This window comes from Emydura macquarii, unplaced genomic scaffold (assembly GCF_026122565.2).
Source record: "Emydura macquarii macquarii isolate MOO-44397 ecotype Brisbane River unplaced genomic scaffold, CSIRO-AGI_Emac_v2 contig_2924, whole genome shotgun sequence".
Classification (NCBI taxonomy): Eukaryota; Metazoa; Chordata; order Testudines; family Chelidae; genus Emydura; species Emydura macquarii.
In genome coordinates, this window is record NW_027133061.1 from 5,772,126 (window position 1) to 5,784,873 (window position 12,748).

General features: G+C 65.1%; 1 protein-coding gene across 1 annotated transcript; it reads right to left on the reverse strand.

The window, feature by feature from the left end:
- Nucleotides 1-1,190: 1,190 nt before the first annotated feature.
- On the reverse strand, nucleotides 1,191-12,748 carry LOC137167466 (palmitoyltransferase ZDHHC3-like). The gene is made up of 9 exons (XM_067569646.1): nucleotides 12,493-12,748; nucleotides 10,993-11,081; nucleotides 8,832-8,905; nucleotides 7,356-7,468; nucleotides 6,293-6,354; nucleotides 5,446-5,566; nucleotides 4,881-4,953; nucleotides 4,620-4,749; nucleotides 1,191-4,049 (listed from the first exon to the last, which is right to left on the reverse strand). Exons 1-9 carry the CDS (start codon nucleotides 12,627-12,629, stop codon nucleotides 3,958-3,960), a joined length of 891 nt encoding a protein of 296 aa, XP_067425747.1. The 5' UTR covers nucleotides 12,630-12,748; the 3' UTR covers nucleotides 1,191-3,957.

The window sequence follows — 12,748 nt, forward strand, 5'->3', positions numbered from 1 at the left end:
GGCAGCAGCTGCCCTGAGCATCCTGGTAAGAGGCTCCTGCACCAGGCCCTGCAGGGTTGATGTTCCATTGTGCACACATGGGGGGGGGGAGGGCACCAGGTAGGGCCCCTATAAGCTCCCCCGCTGGCACCAGCCCAAAGCGGCCGTGCCAGGGCAGCGTGGTTAACGGAGCCACCACAGCGCTAGGATGTGCAGGAGCGGGGCACGCAAACGCTGCAGGTGCCAGGCCTCGGCAAAGAGGAGCACGGGTGTGCACGGCCCTGCCGGCCCAGCAAGAGCCCTGGGGACGGGACGAGACCCACTGGGACCGGCTTCCTGGCTCCCCCCAATCCTGGGCCATCAGGGGAACACTGGCGAAGGGGAAGGGCTTGTCTAGGCGCCCCCCAGTGCCAAGGGGTGCACGGGGCAGCAGGGGGGGAGCTAGCCCAGCACGACTGGGCCCACAGGGCAGGTCTCACAGTCGTGGCCTGGCCTAGAGTCGGCCCCGGGCACTGAGGGAGCCCGGGCGCAGCGTGGGGACAGGAGTCACGCCTCCTGCTGAGGCCGGGCACTGCCCTCCCCGGGGAAGGGACAGCAGGCGGGGGCAGCTCTCTGCATTGCTGCACTGGCTCTTGCTGCCTGCACCCGCCCCCCACTGCACTGAGCTGGGGCTGCCAGGGGAGCCGCCGGGCACACAAGCCCCCCCCCCCCCCACAACAGCACCCCTCCGCTCTCCCTTCCGCCGGCACTAACGGCAGCTCGGCTTCAACCGGGAGGCTGGGCCCCACTGGATTTAGAGGTGCCCCCCACCCCCACATGGGGGGATGTTTCACAGCCCCCATCCCTGGCCCATGCCCCATGGGGCACCAGCCCGCTTGGTCCCCTCGCATCCGCAGCAGCAGTCAGCCTCCTCTGCCCCCGGGTGACCCCTGGCTTCTGCTGCCTGCTCAGCCACCGGTGCTAGGTGTCCCTGTGGAGGTCCCTTCAGCCCCCGGAGATGTGCTGGGCGAGGGGGCGGTGCCCAGCCCAGCCACGGCCCCGGGGCCAGGCCTGCTGACCTGGCCCCATGGAACAGGCACTGGCCAGGTCCCCAGCTGGCCCCTTTGACAGGTCCGAGCAGGAACGTAGGGAGAGGGGGACAGTGATCACCGTGCCTCACCCCACAAACCCCCGGAGTCAGGCGCACGCAGGGCCCAGCCGCTCTAAGAAAACCAGCCCCAGAGGGAGATGCGCCGCCAGCCTGAGGGCGCCCCAGGGCCGAATGCTGCAGCGGGAACATCTCAGCGCCCAGCCCACCCAACAGGGGGAACAAAGAGAACGGGTTCAGGGCTGCCCGGCACCGAGCACACGGGCAGCACGTTCCCAGTCACCACACAAGGCTGACAGAGGCGCGGGCATGTTGGGCGATTGCCAGGCAGAGTTTATTCACAACTTGCAGGAGCCAGGCCAAGGGGCCGGCGGAACCCGGCAGCACCTCGCTTATCATGTGGCAAGGGGTCCCGTGGGTCAACCAGGAGCGAGGGGCGCCACCAACCGCTGCCGCTGCGGGGCCCTGGCTCCCCACGGCTGCCCTGGGAGGAGGGGCACAGGCCAGGCTGGTTACACCAGCACAGATCGCCCCACGCTAAGCCCCTGCAATGGCAGCCACGTGCACCCAGCGTGCAGCTCCCGGCGCCCAGGGCTCGAGGTGTCGCCAGCACCCCCCTGGGAGCTGGGCTCTGGAGAAAGCCAGGGCAGCCTGAGGGAGCGGCCGGGAGCTGGGGAAGGCTGCACACCAGGCCCTAGTCCGCCCTTTCCCGAGGGCCAGGCTGCCCCGCCAACATCTTGCCAGAGCCCCCCCTTCCCTAGCCAAGGCCTTAACTCCCTGCCCTGGGCCCAGCCTGGCCCCGGCTCAAGGCAACACTGGGGCTCTTGGGGCACACGGGGGAGCCATCCATGGCCACTGCCTCCCCTGACCCCAGGCTGCGCTGCCAGCTGGGCCCAGGGGACTCATGGGGCTCTGCTCCTAACCAGCGACAAGGCTGGGGGGGAAGGGCCCTGCCCCTGCAGCCCCCAGCCTGCCTGGATGTGCCCAGCAGCTCTGCCCTGAGCCCTGGGGCTGGGCTGGCAGCCAGCAGCAGCTCCCAGCAAGTGCCAGGGTGCTGCACACCAGGGCCAAAGAGACCCCCCGGGAAGACGGGAGGCCAGGCCAGGCCCTTGGGATGCAGTAGCCCACAGGACACCCGGCCAGACACACGGGGCAGCGTGCAGCTAGCATCTGGCCTCAGACATCAGCCCGGGCAGGAGAGACGCCAACTCCCCCAGTACCTGGCACAGCCAGCCAGAGACTGCTCCGTCAGCCGGGGAGGGGGGCAGCTCCGGGGCCGTGCGGCATATCACAGCTTCTCTAGGCAGCCGCAGGGTGTGGCTGGCTTCCCACTTGGTCGGTGGCATGATGCAGCCCCCCGCAGCCACGAACCCCTCCCTGGCTTGCCCTCGACAGTCCCAAGGGAGGGGAAGGAGGCTGGGAGGGGGCCAGGCCCAGCCACTGCAGCACAAGTGTCTGCTGGGGAACGGCCGTGCCAGCTCCGAGTGCAGCCACGTGCCCAGGCTGGGCACCCTTCCCTGGCACCCCCTTCTCTAGCCCTGCAGACAGAAGCAGCTCGTCTACCCCCACCTACCACCCGTCTCCCGTTCACTGTTGAGGTGGGACTCCCGCCGACCATCAGCCCGTGACGCCAGCCTCCAAGCACCCACTTGGCTCCATTTTCAAACCAGCCCCTTGGTGCCTTCCCCCAGGCTGCCTCCTCCATAGACATCCGCACAGCGCCTTCATCAGCCTCCTTCAACCCCCCCTTTGCCGTGATGCCTGCATCTCGCCTGCAGAAAAATCTTGACAAGTTCCACTGCTGGCGTGCGGAGAGCACGGACCCGCCTCCTTCCTCGGGAGAACACCTCGCTCCTGTCTAGCAATTCTCACCACAAGTGCTTTACGAAGGGGGGAGGTGCTATCATTATCCCCATTTTACAGATGGGGAAACTGAGGCACCAGAGGGGACGTGACCTACCCCAAGGTCCCTCAGTCCAATGCTCTAGCCCCCGCCTCCCCCATCCGTCCATACCATCTGGTCTCAGACTGTGAGCGCCTCGGGGCAGAGACTGTCTGTCCGTTCTGTGCCTGCACAGCACCCGGGGTCCCATCCAGGATCCGGGCTCCTAGGCGCTACCGTAATACACCTAATAAATAGCAACACTGCCTGCTGGCCTGGAGGGGACCGGAGAGGGGTGCCACTGCATCTCCCCCACGATACGGAGCAGGCCATCATCCTGGGAAGGGCGGGGAGAGGCTCCGTGTCAGCAGAAGCTGCCGTCAGGGCCAAGAACAGGCTCTCCGATTTGCCTGGGCACAAGCGAGTTCTGCTACCCCAGACAAATACCCACACGACGCCCCCAGCACGCACCCAGAGCCGAGCGCGGTGCTTCTACCACACGGGGCTCTGTACAAGTGGTCCCATCCCCTGCCCCCGGCCAGGCCTCCCCAGGGGGAGAGAACAAGCAGCTCCACCCCGGGCAGCGAAGTGCTGGCAGCTGGAGGCAAGCAGCCCAGCTCCGGGAAGGCAGGCACGGGGAGGAGGCTGGGATCCAGGTGCGGTTGCAGCAAGAGGGGGTAGTCAGACTGCAGCCCCCCTCGGCGTTAACACTACTCACGCACGGGGCCCCCCCTGCCCTCGGGCGCCAGGACTCGCTGGGCAGCCAGGCCGGTGCAGACGGCTGGAGCGCGCCCCTCCACAGCTCACGCCCTCGGCTTCACGGGGGCACGGCAGGCCCAGCAGAGCCGGGCGCTACAGCCGCACGCCAGCCCCAGGCTGCCACCAGAGAACAGCTCTGCCAGCTTCAATGACCGTTTGGTGGCAAGTTCTGCAAAGCCAATGGAAGTAAAAGACCCCTCCCCGGGGGGGGAGCGAGAGGCAGCGTCTGCAGAGGTGGTGCCAGGCAACGTCACACGTCATAGTTGGGCAGGTAGCTATAGGCAGGGACCCCGCCTGAGGGGGGGCTGCAGTTACATGGGAAAAACCAGCAGATCACAAAGCCTGGAAGAGAAGAGGAGAGGGGAGGGGAGGGGAGGTCAGTGTGGGCAGGGAACCCAGGGGCACCACAGAGCAGCCTGGCAACAGATACGCCCAGCCACGGGCCTCACCCAGCACGGCCTGGCACAGACATGCCCAGCCACAGGCCCTGGCCTCGCCGGGCACAGACACATCCAGCCACAGGCTCTGGCCTCACCTGGCATGGCCTGGCACAGACATGCCCAGCCACAGGCTCTGGCCTCGCCTGGCATGGCCTGGCACAGACATGCCCAGCCACAGATCTCAGCCCTGCCCATCGTGGCCTGGCACAGACACGCTCACCCTGGGCCCCGGCCTAGCCCACCCAAGCTGTTCAGGTGTAGTTATCCTGGGGTCACCCCCGGGGACACTTATCCTGGTACAAGTGTCCCAGCGGGGTGGGGGGGTCACCCTGGGATCTAGGCGATGATAACACCTTGGCTTGCACCAGTCTAAATTTCCCAGGAAGGACAAGCCCTCAGGCTGACCCCCGCTTCCTAGCATCGACCCCCAGGAGGAGCCCCAGCCCGCCCTCCACCTGCTCCAGTCACGTACCGCGCCCAAACACCTCCCGCAGCAGCGCCATCTTCGGTTTCCGGGTGTGCGCCACCTCCCGGCGCGCCTCCTTCAGCAGCCGGTTCCGCAGCTGCTCGATGGGCGTCTCGTCCGTGATGATGGAGACCACCTGAGAAACAAGAGGGGAGCCTGACGCGCCGCCCAGCCCTGCCAGGATTTACAGCTACGCTCCTCTCCCAGCCGGGCGCATGGCGGGGAGCGGGGCAGGGCTGCCGGGTGCGGGGCCCCTTGAAGACTAACCTGGTCATAGAAGATGACAGTGACAAAGAGCCCGAAGAGTATGGATTCCACCAGCAGGACGATAGAGTGAGCCCTGGGGGGGAAGGGAGTGGTCAGGGTCCAGCCTGCTCAGGAGTTCCCAAGGGCAGACTCCGGCCTTGCTACTGATGATTCTGGCCCAGAACCACCCACCCGTGTGTCATAGGCCCTGTACTGCTGACAACCAGTGGCGAGTCGACCTCCGCATTGGGGCAGAGGCTCCGGGGGCAGGGGACGGAGATGCTGCAGAGTCCCAGAGGGCCCTGGCACACAGCCGTGACTGCCTGAACCCCCAGAAGGCCGTGGGCTTGGTACAACACCCGGCCCCTCTAACATCGCCTGAGGGGACTCGGGGCCACACGCTGCCCCCACAGCTCTATGGGGCAGGAGCTCAGTGTCACTCACAGGGAGCAGGGCTGAAATGGAACCCAGGCGTCCTGCCTCGAGGACCTCTTCTCCCCTCGCTGGGATCTGCCTGCATCTGCCCCCCCTTCCCCCCCAGCAGCCGGGAATGGGGGGGATCCGGCTGCAGCCCCTGCACACTTACATCTGGACGTGGTTGTTAGAGATGCCTCCGGCCGCACCTTCCATCTTCCCAGGGAAGTTCCTGTCCACCGGCCACAGCCACATGGTTAACACCAGTCCCATGGCATAGAGACTAGCCAGCCCTGAGACACAGCCACAGGTCAGCACAGGCCGGAAAGACAGGGCTCGGGTTCAGAATCTCCCACCTGGGCTAAGGCTAGAGAGCCAGGCCAGGAGGCAGCCCTGGGGGGGGAAGGGCAGGTGCCAGCGGCTGCAGAGCCAGGCTCCAGCGTCACAGCCCCAGTTAACGCCCTTCGAGCTCACCCAGCTTGCGAGGGCTGCCTAGGGACCAGCCGCCCACCACGAGTCCCCCCTTCCCAGTCCCCGTCCCCTCTCCCCCAGGGTCCCATGGAGAAGTCAAGGGGGAGCAGAGCAGAGAGGGGGCAGGTGCTGGCTATGAGGCCGGGGGTCGAGCAGAGAGGGGGCAAGGTCTGGGGTGATGCAGGGAGGGGGGCAGGGAGCTGGGGAGATGTAGCACTGCCAGCTCACGCCAGCCAGAGTCCCCCACACCCAGCTACAAGCCAGGCTTCCTGGGGTCTTTCCCACCCAGGCTCCCCTGGGCCATTGCTGTGGAATGGCCCTAGGAAGCGCCCGGGAGTCGCTCGCTCTGGCCGGCCAGCTTCCTGCGTGCAGAGCTGTGGGACCAGATCCCCCTCTAATCAGGGACAGCGGAATGAGGGGGGGGCTGGGGGACCGACAGCAGACTGGGACCCACGGCAGGAGGAGGGCACAGCTAGGTCCCTGCATTGCCAACTACTGCTGCATCCCTACGCCCGCACCAGGGCGCCCTATCGCTGGCTGCCCCATACCGGTGTAGAAGAGGAACTGGATGAAGTATTTCTGGTTTAACTCGCCAACACAGTTGTTGATCCTACAGAGAGACAGAGAGAGCACAGGTCCGGTCGGGGTGTGCAGGGCGACACCGCTAGCGATGGCTGGCATCAGCCACCCTGACACCAGATGCCCCCGTCCCCCGCCCTCCCCGGCACCCGCACCCAGAGACAGCGAAGCAAAGCGGCACAACGCCCCGCTAGAGACCAGCGCGGGGCAGAAGGGTCTGTTCCATCTACCGGGGACATGCAGCCCTTTCTGGGAGACAGGGCAGCTCACAGCAACGGGACAGGCGAGGGGAAACCCCCCATGCCCCGGGAAGTTGAGGGACACCCACAGAGCTGAAGCAGGGCCAGCACCGTGGGGTTAACACCCTGCTGCCAGAGGCACCCCGGGATTTGGAACAATTACGCCAGCCGGGGGCTCCGGAAGAGCGTTCCTCCAGCGGCAACGCAGTGCCCCCTAGCGCTGCCCTGGGGCATTGCCTCCCCCACCAAGTCGTCAGTGCTTTGGCCTGTAGCCTCGAGGGCATCCTGGGTGGCCCCAGCCCTCCCCAGCTCGGCGGATGCAGCCAGAGAGGACAGGCAGGCGTCACAGCCCTGGGGGCAGAGCTGGGGTTCACAGGCCCCTCCAGAACAGCGCGTCTCTGGAGAGCTTCCTGAGCTCTGCTTCCACCTGTGAGGGCCTGCACACGCCCCCAGCTCGAGCATCACCCCTAGCACAGCAGACACCGCGCCCGGCGGGGAGGGAACCTGAAGAAGCAGCTGCAGATGGAGGACAGGAAGGGGGCTCTGCAGCTCCAGCAATGCAGGGGACTGCGTGGGACTGGCCCACAAGGGTGACTCACACGGGGGGATCTGCACACATGCGGTGTGAAGGGGGCTGCACCGCACCTAGAGCAGTGTTGCTCTGCAGCGACAAGCCCAAGGGTTCCGGCCCGGCCCATTGGGGGAGCCAGAGCCATGCCCCCCTCTCCTCCCCGCAGCGCTCACGTGCCAGAGCCGTTCCCAGGCCCCCCAGCGTGGGCCGCGAGCGCCTCACCAGGGGCAGTGGTGATCCATGCGGCGGACGCAGCGGTGGCAGATGCGGCAGTGGTGCGCCCGGGGCGGGCGGTATGTCTCACAGCGGTTACACACCGTCCAGTCCTCATTGCTCTGGGGCAGAGACGAGAACGCTTAGCTGCAGCCCGCCCTCGGACCCTGGAGTCCCGCCACGCAGGCGCAGGCAGAGGCAATGCAGGGGGGCGATAAGACAGGTGGGTCAGGAGTGAGGCGCGCCGGAGCAGTCTGGGGAGCCCAGTACGAGAGCAGCAGGCGCCACAGGGCAGGAGGCGACGGGTGGAGCTGGGGAGGGAGCCTAAATGGCCCCAGCACTTCCTTAAGCCCTGGGATTTTGCATATAAAAGCAGAAAATGAGCCTGGCTCCCTCTCTGTAGAGGCTGGAAACACCCCAGGGACTTTCCCATTAGGGGGCATGTCTGGGCAAGGTAACAAGATACCCGGCACCAGGGCCCTGCAGCGTGGAGGGGAACATGGGAGAAGCTCCTGAGATGCTGGCCCCTTGACCCCCACAGGCCGGCCCCACGGCCGCTCTCTGAAAGACCCAGCGGGGGCTGACCACACCCACAGCGCAGCCCTCCCAGCGCTTGCTCTGTTTGTGTTTCTTTAACCCCGGGGGACAGGAGAGCTGCTCCTGGGAGCTGCCGCCAGGCCCCTTCTCCGTTTCCCAGAACAGCCTCATCAGCCTGGGGCATTCCCTTCAGCCAGCCAGCCAGAGCCTGCTCCCCTGCAAAGGGACGCCAGGTTTGGGACTGACTCCTGCCCTTGCTGGCCCAGGAGGGAGCAATCCTTGTGGCTCTGCCATTGATTGCGGGGGCGGGAGGAAGCTCAGCTGCCAGCCCAGTGCATGAGGGGACAGGGACAGGGACGGGGGAGCTGCGGGGTCAGGCCGGGATTCTGGCCGTTCCTGGGCTGTAACCTGGCCCCGTGCACCGCGGCCAGCTCGGCAGTTTCTCCTTGCATGGGCAGTGGGGGGGGGGGCAGCACTGGAGGCACTGACACAGGCATGGCCAGCGGCTGAAGTACTTAGGGGCAGCTGAACACTTAGGGCGAGTCTCCTGCTAGCCCCAGTCCCAGGGGGAGACGGGGTCCTCTGGATGCAGAACTACTGCTGCAGTACAGGCCAACGGGCCTTCTCCTGACACGTCTCCAGCGGTGGCCAGAGTAACCCTCTGCCCATAGCTCCCCGAGCCGACCCAGCCGTGCTGCCTGGCCCAGAGGGCGTCTCTCCCAGAGCCCCTCGCACCAGCTGGCCAGCAGGTCACCCCCAGCTGTGTGAGGACCAGCAGCCGTGTCGCTTTAATCCCATCTCAGGAGCGCTGCCGTTACACTGATCCATGCACCTAATCCCCTGAGGCTGGATTCACAATCCCCTGGGCAGTGACCAGACCTGTTCCCAAGCACCCCTCGAACCTGTCCCCCGCCTGGGCTACTGCACGGAGCCCCGGGCACCACTCACCCGCTCGCTCTTGTGGGGCGTGTTACTGCGCAGGTCAGAGAAGTCGATGGCGGTATCGGGCAGCGGGACCATGCCTGGGAGGGAAGCAGAACGTGAGATGATGAGGGGGCCCCAGCGGCGAGCCGGGCACCGACAGATCGTGGCACCACAGGGCACCCGGCACGCATGGCTCTAATCCTCGGGCCGCCCTGGAGCCAGCTCAGCGATTGCCTGTGCTGGAGGGGGTGGGGGGAAGCTGGAGGGATGGGAACAAGGGGGAGCAGCCTTGCCACAAGCATTGAATCGTACGTGAGGATCCGAGAGGAAAAGCGCCCAGCGGCTGCAGCGTTTCCCTCCCCATGCCCAGAGCGGGCGAATGCCAGGCATAGCGTCTCTAAGTCACTGCCCCTTCCCAAGGATGGCTATACCTCACCTTGCCACAGGAGATAGTCCCGGAGCAAGCCCCACATCTGACCCCATGTCAGACGCAGGCCTCTAGGGTTACCTGTCCCAGAGGGGGCGGAGTCAAGGAGTCTAGCTCCAGACACACGTGCAATGCCAGGGACACAGCACATGCTATCCCAGAGCACCCCAACGATGGAGAGCATCAGCCGTGCAAGATGCCGCTCACTGCCAGGTGGCACTGCCAGATTCCCATGATTCCACCTGCGACAGGAGGCCTGGAGTCGCTGCAACAGCAGCAGCTCTCCAGCACCTGTCACGCCAGCACAGCCCGCACAGAGGGCAGTGACCCGTGTCCGATCACAGCGAGTCTGCCAGGCTCACGCCGAAAACCGAACCAGAGGTGCAGAATGGGGGAATGTTTGTCATCTCTTTATGAACTCTTCTTGCATTGCTCCCCACCGGGGCTGAAGGGGTTAATTTCTCCTCCAGACCAGAGGAGAAAGAGAGGCCGGCTGGATGTCACACGGGCAATGGGCCAGTCTGGGCTGGTGCGGATGCGCTCTCGAGACCTGTCCACATGCACATGGAGAAAACGGGAGCCTCACAGCCCGGGCAGTAACTGTTAACACCCGGGACCCGAGGCAGTGGAACCTGTGAGCGCAGCGCGGCTGTGATGGGGACAGACACAGGAGATGCCAGGAGACTGGGCTCATGCACAGGGACACAGACGTACGGGGCCAGAGAGCGACCGAGGCACAGAGCTGGAAGCCCGGAGGCTCCAGGAAAGGGGGAGATGGCTGCTGAGATGGACTTGGACTGAAGCCTGGCTTTCCCATTCCAACCTGGACACTTCGATCCTGTGCTCTGTTATGACAAGGCTGCCCTGTATCGCTGAAGACACCTGCTGGCTGCGTCACCCCTGAAGTGCTAAAGGCAGTAACAGGAGTCCAAACTCATCTGGACTCGTTGGGAAGCCACTGTAAGAAACAGGGGTGCGCTAGCCCAGCGGCCCAGGCGTGGAGTCAAGGGCCACATGACTCATCCTGGGAAGAAGCTAAACCCAGGGCCTAGCAAATAACAGGAAGGCTCCCCAGAGAGGCTACGTAAAGGCTAGGGCATCGAGCCCCCTGTGCAGCCGTGACAGCAGGCAGCCCTCCTACAGCCAGGAACAGAACCCAGGAGTCCTGGCCCCTCGTCCCCTTTTCTGCTAGATGCTGGTCCTTTCCGCCTGCTGCTTGCCGTCCGGATCCTACAGGGGTCTCAGAGAGAGTGTGAATCAAGCAGCCCTCTGACATCCTCAGAGCGACTCTTGGGGTGCACTCAGAAACGTGAACGTAAGCCCAACTGCACCATTGCCCAGCCGCTACTGACACCGACATGGGGCGGGGAGCAGGAGCCTCCTGTCATTTGTTATGCGTCTCTGTCACTGCTAGGCCAGCCCAGCTCAGCCAGACAGACTCAAATGTCACATGTGGGTCTAGTGAGAGAAGACAGACGGCCCTGCAGGAAAAGGCTGGCCCTTCTCATCCAGACACACCGCTCTTCTCGAACGCATTTCACCCAGAGAGCCCAGAGCCCTTTACAAACAGGGGCAGGATCATTTCTATTCCCACCCTCTCGAGACAGAGGCACGGCCTGGGGCAGGGAGCATGCAGCAAGTCAGCATCAGGAACGGGGTGAGAACTCAGTTCTCACTTCCCCAGCTCTGTGTCTGAGCCACTAGGCCACCAATGCCTCCCCACACAGGACAGAGCAACAGTCGAGGGTGGGTCCTTACCTGGATCGGCAAAGACAGCTCGTGTGTGACAGGCCAGCAACATAACGACAATGAGGTTAAACACCACAGCATGGAACGGACACCAGAGGCTGGCATAAAGGGAACAAGGAGAAGCAAACCTGTCATCGGCTTCTGTGGACATCTTTATTTTGGGCACCGTGGCAGTATGCTAAAATTGCTAAATACACATGGAAATGAATAGATTACCCAGACCGCTGGCCCCCCAGGGTTTATGAGGATTGGAAGGGCATAAACCCCATGGGGGGAGAGGGACTGGCAGAGATGGAGGAAACGAAAGGGCAGACCTATCACCCCAGGGAGATGGGTGGTAGGCACAGGGAAAAGCTCCTCACAGATCACTGAGAACTGGAGACAGCCCAGCAGAAATGGGTCAGATGGCACCTGCCAGCCCCGTCCATTCCACTAGCTAAGGATCTCTTCCATCAGGGTCACGCTAGATGCCCCAACAGCAGCCGGGGATCACATTACTTGTGCACTAAGCTGAGTCCTAGCGCTGTAATCGGCACCACATGCCCCAGGCCAAGTTACCAGGCAGGGGGAGCAGACACCAGAAGGGAAGCCATGGTTCTAAGCAGTCTGTGTTTTGTTGTCTGGTGAATCGCTCGCTGCCCATCTAGCCCACACGGCCTGGGTGGGTGACCTCCCCTCCTGGCATGCACTAGAGCTCAAACCCCTGCTGCTCATAAGTCAAAGACAATTGACAGCTCTTCTGGGACATGTCTAAACCCTGCTCAGCCTGCCTGGTCCCTGGGAGGCCAGCGACACCCGAGATGCAGCTGAGTCAGGGCTGGGCAAGTTCCTGCACCTGAAGTGGTTCAGAAGTGACAGCTGCATGTTGCCACCCCAGTTTGGGGGGGGGAACCAGGGTGAGCCCCGGGACCCACAGCAGTGACTGGTGCTGAAGAGGGAGGGAAGGGAGCCGGCAGTTCCACGTCCTGTAGTGGTTCTGGCCCCTGCAGGGGCAATGGAGGGAGAACACGCATGGCAGGGGCAGGGAACAGGACAGGCAACGAGCCAGCCAAACGGAGCGAAGAACGATGCTGATCCAGGGAGGGGGGCTGGGGCTCGGGCTCAGGGGAGCTGGGTTCAAATCCTGGCTCTGCCTGACACCCCCGCCCCGTGACCTTGGGGGAGTCACTTCCATCTCTCTGGGCCTCCGGCCCCGTCTGTGAGCCAGGCTCGCCCCTGGCTGGAGCAGCCCCGCACCGTGTCTGGGTGCAGTGGGGCCAGGCGCAGGGGAGCCCCCAGACCCGGGAGGGGACCGAGTGACCTGGCAGGGGTCGACCCAGCACCCCAGAGCAGGGCTGCACGGGACGGACCCCCATCCGAAAAGGGGGTGCACGCTCCAGAGGGCCGCCCCGCCCCTGCCACACCCCCAACACTTGCCCCGCCCCACGCTGCCCCCCCCAATACCAGGCCCCGCCCCCTTCTCCGGACTCCGCTCCCCCCGTGCGCCCCCCAGAGCCCGGGCCCCGCTACCTGCCCCGGAAGCCCGGCTGCAGCAGGATGTGGGTCAGGATGACGTAGTCGGCGTAGCCCACGCTCAGGTAGGTGAGCAGCAGGCAGAGCGCCCCGCACGGGTCCCGCCCGCAGCGCCCCGGCCCCGCCGCCCCCATGGCCCGGCCGGACGCCGCGGCGGTGCGCGGCTGGGGCTGCAGCAGCCGGAGGCTCCGCCCGCCGCCACTCCGGGCGGGCCCTGCGGGGGGGGAGGGGACGGTCAGGCCCCGCCCCCCCG

Bases quoted from the DNA above. Each gene is read 5' to 3' on its own strand.
- LOC137167466 (XM_067569646.1), bottom strand. From the start codon at position 12,629: ATGGGGGCGGCGGGGCCGGGGCGCTGCGGGCGGGACCCGTGCGGGGCG. The intron at 6,355-7,355 runs GTGAGGCGCTCG...GTCTCTCTGTAG, and splicing joins ATGGATCACCACTGCCCCTG to GATCAACAACTGTGTTGGCG. The intron at 4,954-5,445 runs GTAAGTGTGCAG...CTTCCCCCCCAG, and splicing joins TCTAACAACCACGTCCAGAT to GGCTCACTCTATCGTCCTGC.